The sequence below is a fragment of the Drosophila kikkawai genome, chromosome 2L (assembly GCF_030179895.1).
Source record: "Drosophila kikkawai strain 14028-0561.14 chromosome 2L, DkikHiC1v2, whole genome shotgun sequence".
Taxonomy (NCBI): Eukaryota; Metazoa; Arthropoda; class Insecta; order Diptera; family Drosophilidae; genus Drosophila; species Drosophila kikkawai.
In genome coordinates, this window is record NC_091728.1 from 28,830,588 (window position 1) to 28,836,587 (window position 6,000).

At 39.9% G+C, this 6,000-nt stretch overlaps 5 protein-coding genes across 5 annotated transcripts; 3 read left to right on the top strand and 2 right to left on the bottom strand.

Annotated features, from left to right (window-relative positions):
• The first annotated feature begins 114 nt into the window (after positions 1-114).
• LOC138928132 (histone H1-like) lies at positions 115-864 on the top strand. The gene has a single exon (XM_070284592.1). It carries the CDS (start codon positions 115-117, stop codon positions 862-864), a length of 750 nt encoding a protein of 249 aa, XP_070140693.1.
• Positions 865-1,418: 554 nt separating this feature from the next.
• On the bottom strand, positions 1,419-1,790 carry LOC138928563 (histone H2B). Its single transcript, XM_070285792.1, has one exon. The coding sequence runs from the start codon at positions 1,788-1,790 to the stop codon at positions 1,419-1,421; it is 372 nt and encodes a 123-aa protein (XP_070141893.1).
• Positions 1,791-2,014: 224 nt separating this feature from the next.
• LOC121502584 (histone H2A) lies at positions 2,015-2,389 on the top strand. The gene has a single exon (XM_041776276.2). The coding sequence runs from the start codon at positions 2,015-2,017 to the stop codon at positions 2,387-2,389; it is 375 nt and encodes a 124-aa protein (XP_041632210.2).
• Positions 2,390-3,101: 712 nt separating this feature from the next.
• LOC108073959 (histone H4-like) lies at positions 3,102-3,503 on the bottom strand. Its single transcript, XM_070285796.1, has one exon. It carries the CDS (start codon positions 3,501-3,503, stop codon positions 3,132-3,134), a length of 372 nt encoding a protein of 123 aa, XP_070141897.1. The 3' UTR covers positions 3,102-3,131.
• Positions 3,504-4,437: 934 nt separating this feature from the next.
• LOC138928566 (histone H3) lies at positions 4,438-4,848 on the top strand. Its single transcript, XM_070285797.1, has one exon. It carries the CDS (start codon positions 4,438-4,440, stop codon positions 4,846-4,848), a length of 411 nt encoding a protein of 136 aa, XP_070141898.1.
• Positions 4,849-6,000: the final 1,152 nt, after the last annotated feature.

Consider the following 6,000-nt stretch of genomic DNA (forward strand, 5'->3'; position numbering starts at 1 on the left):
TCTCCTCCTCGATTCTCATATCAACGAGGGACGTCGGGTCTAGACCGCTCGCGCCATTTCTATACAAACAAAAGTGTTTTTCGTTAGCTTTCGAAAATAATTAGTGAAGCAAAAATGTCCGACTCTGCAGTGGCAACATCCGCGTCCCCAGTGGCTGCCCCACCAGCGCCAGTTGAGAAGAAGGTGGCCGCCAAAAAGTCATCTGGTTCAGGAGCTACCAAGGCCAAGAAGGCAGCAGTTCCACCATCACAGCCGCCAACTCAACAAATGGTGGATGCTTCCATCAAGAACTTGAAGGAGCGTGGTGGCTCATCGCTTCTGGCAATCAAGAAATATATCACTGCCACCTACAAATGCGACGCCCAGAAACTGGCTCCATTCATCAAGAAGTACTTGAAGTCCGCAGTGGCTAATGGAAAGCTGATCCAAACAAAGGGAAAGGGTGCGTCTGGTTCCTTCAAACTGTCGGCCTCTGCCAAAAAGGAGCCCAAGCCAAAGGTTGCGGCTGCTGAGAAAAAAGTCAAAAGCAAGAAGGTAGTCACCAAGAAAGCCGGAGCCACAGCAAAGAAAGCCGCCGGAGCTGCTGACAAGAAACCCAAGGCTAAGAAGGCCGTTGCCACCAAGAAGACTGCCGAGAAGAAGAAAACTGAGAAGGCAAAGGCCAAGGATGCCAAGAAAACTGGAGTCGTAAAGGCAAAGCCAGCAGCAGCAAAGGCTAAGCCGGCCGCCGCGAAGCCAAAGGCAGCCAAGGCACCGAAGGCCAAGGCAGCAGCGTCCGCCAAGCCTAAGAAGGCAGTGAAGAAAGCAACTGCTCCGGCTACCGCTAAGAAGCCGAAAGCCAAGACCACGGCGTCGAAGAAGTAAATTAAGATAATCTTAATTATCGCAATTTTAGATTTCGAAATCTGAAATTTGAAATTGATTTAAACAAGCCCTTTTCAGGGCTACAAAACTTTTTTAAAAGAGAGCTAAATTATCAATTTTTTAAAATTACAAATAGTGTTCCCGTTGAAATGGACCCGCTTCCTTTAAAACCCAGAAGTATTTATATATTTGATAATAAATAATAATACTAATAAATTAATTTTCGGAGGAAAATAGCGTATCGCAGTCAAGAGTCATGTCCGACCCTATAAACCATATTAATTTTTGGTCAGCATATCGATCTAAGTCGATTTTTTGGTAGAATTACTTTTTTTTTCCAAATTTTTTAAAGGGGTCACATTTAAATTGTACTATTCCAGGAAAATTTTAATTCGAAATAGATTTTATATTTTACAGGACAGCTTTTGGTTTTAAAATGGAAGATTTATATATTTAAAGAAAAATTAGGCTTTTGAAAATTCAGATTCTTTGGTAAAACTTTTTGTGGCCCTGAAAAGGGCCTTTTTAATGCTTCTCCGCATCCGCGGGGAAATTTACTTGGAGCTGGTGTACTTGGTGACAGCCTTGGTTCCCTCACTGACGGCGTGCTTTGCCAACTCTCCGGGCAGGAGCAGACGAACAGCAGTTTGGATTTCCCGACTGGTGATGGTCGAGCGCTTGTTGTAGTGCGCCAGACGAGAAGCCTCGGCAGCAATGCGCTCGAAGATGTCATTCACAAAGCTGTTCATGATGCTCATCGCCTTCGAGGAAATGCCAGTGTCGGGATGGACCTGCTTCAGGACCTTGTAGATGTAGATAGCATAGCTCTCCTTCCTCTTCCGCTTCTTCTTCTTGTCGTTCTTAGTGATGTTCTTCTGGGCCTTGCCAGCCTTCTTGGCTGCCTTTCCACTGGTTTTAGGCGGCATTATTTTTTCACTTCACTTCACTTTGCGATTAACTCACTTTTCATAGCAGTCGGGCTTGGGTGTTCGCTCTTATACTTTTTTTCAAGCAATGTTTTCAGGTCTAAGGCGACCCACCCCTAACTGAACGCACAGGCAGAACTAAAAGTATAAATTCGTGACAAGCTGGGCAGCCGGCAACATTCGTTCTTCGTGTGTGTGCAGTGAATAAAGTGAAATAAGAGAAAATGTCTGGTCGTGGAAAAGGTGGCAAAGTTAAGGGAAAGGCAAAGTCCCGGTCCAACCGTGCCGGACTTCAGTTCCCTGTCGGCCGTATCCATCGTCTGCTCCGCAAGGGCAACTACGCCGAGCGCGTCGGTGCCGGCGCTCCAGTTTACCTTGCTGCCGTGATGGAATATCTGGCCGCTGAGGTTCTCGAGTTGGCTGGCAATGCTGCTCGTGACAACAAGAAGACGAGGATCATCCCGCGTCATCTGCAGCTGGCCATCCGCAACGACGAAGAGTTAAACAAGCTGCTCTCCGGCGTCACCATTGCCCAGGGAGGTGTGTTGCCCAACATCCAGGCTGTTCTGTTGCCCAAGAAGACCGAGAAGAAGGCTTAAGCGTTCAAAAAGCGTGCCAGAAACCTTGTACATAAAAACAAACTCAAACCCAAACGTCCTTTTCAGGACGACCAAACTATTTTAAAAGAAACTTAAATTTTCAAATATGCCTAGCTAAGTTTAAACAATATTAATAATTATATAATAAATAAATTTATATATATATAATATACATATAATATTTATATTTTTGGTTATCGCTATGCAGAAACCAATAGTACAGTCGCCAGAGAAATTCCAGTAACGAAACAAGACCGAGAAGGCTTAAGCGTTCAAAAAGCGTGCCAGCAACCTTGTACATAAAAACAAACTCAAACCCAAACGTCCTTTTCAGGACGACCAAACTATTTTAAAAGAAACTTACATTTTCAAATATGCCTAGCTAAGTTTAAACAATATTAATAATTATATAATAAATAAATTTATATATATATATAATATACATATAATATTTATATTTTTGGTTATCGCTATGCAGAAACCAATAGTACAGTCGTCAGAGAAATTCCAGGACATGGACAATGAACATTGTCATTGCAAGACAGTTTACGCTACCTAAAGATGTGATTATCTTCCTACGGAAACCCCGACCAATTCAAATAAAGATATTTCCATTCTTGGGCTAGAATATTCAATGTTAAGATATATGCGAAATATAACTTGATAATTTTTCTCTTTTATGAAATTAAGTGGTGGTCCTGAAAAGGACCGATTGTTGAGAAGTACAGACTGTACTGATTTTTTAACCGCCGAAACCGTACAGGGTGCGGCCTTGTCTCTTCAGGGCGTAGACGACGTCCATGGCTGTGACGGTCTTCCTCTTGGCGTGTTCAGTGTAGGTGACGGCATCACGGATCACGTTCTCCAAAAACACCTTCAGAACACCACGGGTTTCCTCGTAAATGAGTCCCGAAATGCGCTTCACGCCGCCACGCCGAGCCAGACGACGGATGGCTGGCTTTGTGATACCCTGGATGTTATCACGCAGCACTTTGCGATGACGCTTGGCGCCACCTTTTCCCAAGCCTTTGCCTCCTTTACCGCGACCAGTAGAGGTGGAGAAACATCGATGCGAACATCGATGACATCGATGTTTTCGAAACATCGGAAACATCGATGCTTAGCGGGGCAACATCGATGTTTTTTCATTTATTTATTGTATTAATTATATTTTAGATTACTACAGATGGCGACTCCTTTAAAACGTTTGCTAAAAAATACTTCTGCGTTCTCGCATCTTCGCACGAATCTGAAAGAGTTTTCAGTAAAGCTTCACAACTTATAAGTGAGCTTCGCACGCGGCTCCTCTTCCTTAAACAAAAACAAACATGGAAAAATATGTAAATATATATACTAGAGTTCGGGATAGCAATATCCTAAAAAACTATTATTTTCTTTGGACCATGTATATATTGAAACATTGATATTAAATTTGTTTTTGTTTTTAGTTTTTATTTACAAACTAAGAAAAAGAAACTATATACCAAAGAAGTGGAACATGAATATCATAAAGTTTTATTTTAATTAGTTTTTTGTTTTTTTTTTATTTAACAAGTGATTAAAAAAATTGAATTTTTGTTGAAAATTTGTCTTTTATTTTTTTAATATTACAAATTAAAATAAAGTTCATATACACTAATATAACTGCTAATTTTTTTATTTAAAACATCGATGTTTCATCGTTGTTTTTCGCCAAAAACATCGAAAACATCGATGTCCCCGAACATCGATGTTTCTCCACCTCTAGCGACCAGTCATTTTTCACTATTTTATTTTTACACTTCGAAAGTCACCACTGAACTAATGTAGAAGCCGCGTCGGCCGCTCCTATTTATACCTAAACTCTGCTCTGCACGAGCGAGCCCGAACGCTATGGCCTTCTCGCTCTGTGCTCGACAAACGAAATGGCATGTGCTTCGACTAGCTCTCTCTTTTCCACCCTCCACGTTTTGCTATATAAGAGGGTAGGCAATGCGCAGCTCGTTTATTGTATTTTCAGACTCGTGAAGTAAACAGTGGACAGACAGTGAAAATAAGAAGAATATAAAATGGCCCGTACCAAGCAGACCGCTCGCAAATCGACTGGTGGCAAGGCGCCACGCAAACAACTGGCAACCAAGGCCGCTCGCAAGAGTGCCCCAGCCACCGGTGGTGTGAAGAAGCCCCATCGCTACCGCCCCGGAACTGTGGCTCTGCGTGAGATCCGTCGCTACCAGAAGAGTACCGAGCTGCTGATCCGCAAGCTGCCTTTCCAGCGCTTGGTGCGTGAAATCGCTCAGGACTTCAAGACTGACCTGCGCTTCCAGAGCTCGGCCGTGATGGCTCTGCAGGAAGCTAGCGAAGCCTACCTGGTTGGTCTCTTTGAAGATACCAACTTGTGTGCCATCCACGCCAAGCGAGTCACAATCATGCCCAAGGACATCCAGCTGGCCCGTCGTATCCGTGGCGAGCGTGCTTAAGTTGAGATTGCTTCGACTAGCAAATAGCGTCAATACATTTTGTACAAATCGGTCCTTTTCAGGACCACAAACATATTTATAATAGAGATTATACATTTTCATATATAATTTACATACTACAAATAAAACATTCCCGGTTTTGCGTTTTTATGGTTAAATATCTTATAGTCAGAGATCGATCTTAAAATATATAAATACAAATATTTACAATTATTTAGATAGTGCGATACTCTATTGGTATCTACGGAATGTAGGGACATTTATATTATTTTAATTCAGGGAATTTTTAAAAGATTAAAAAGGTATATTAAAAAACCAAATTGTACCGTGTTTGATCAAATTGATGTGGTTTTAATCAAACACAATCCAGTATATTTACTTTAATTAGCTTAAGGGGGGATATACATGTAAACCAAAATTTTTTTTGGTTTAAAAAATAGTTTGTTACTTAAAGAATATACTGTGTAAGTTTCATTATCGAATTCCAACTGCCTCAAATCAACTATATACGCAAGGTATATAAGTGTTAAACGTATTTTTCTCTGCTTAAAATTTTTGCATTTTTACCTATGCTATGGGCACGATTCACAAAAAACTATGTAACATATCGGAGTGAATCAAAAATTATTATGATTAGCATGAAATTATCTTCTATTTGAACCTAAATTACTACATTTTGACCGTTTACATGTATATCCCCCCTTAAGGCCTGAAGTTGGTATAGCTAAACTAAAATTTCGCGCAATTTGAATTACGCGTTAATTTCATAATAAATAAATAAATAAATAAAATATTTACTTAAGTTATTAAGTTCGAAATAAATGTATTCAAACTGCTTGATTTGAACATTTTATTTAAGTAATAAAAAACAAATCAATTTGTTTTTTCTATTTTTCTTAAGATATTAATATTACACTTATAAACTAAAAATCCATCAAATTAAATGCTTAAAAGATTTAATTTCCCGTCTCCTTGGGTACTGTGCTCAAGAAAACTCGAATATGAACGTTGTATGGGGAACATAATAGGCCATTTCCAAGAAACAAATGCATAAATTCAGTTTAAACTTTTATTAACTAAAACATGTGTCCTATTTATTTTACAAAATTGACAAAAACTAATATATTTTAAAATATTAATATTTTTTAGGTA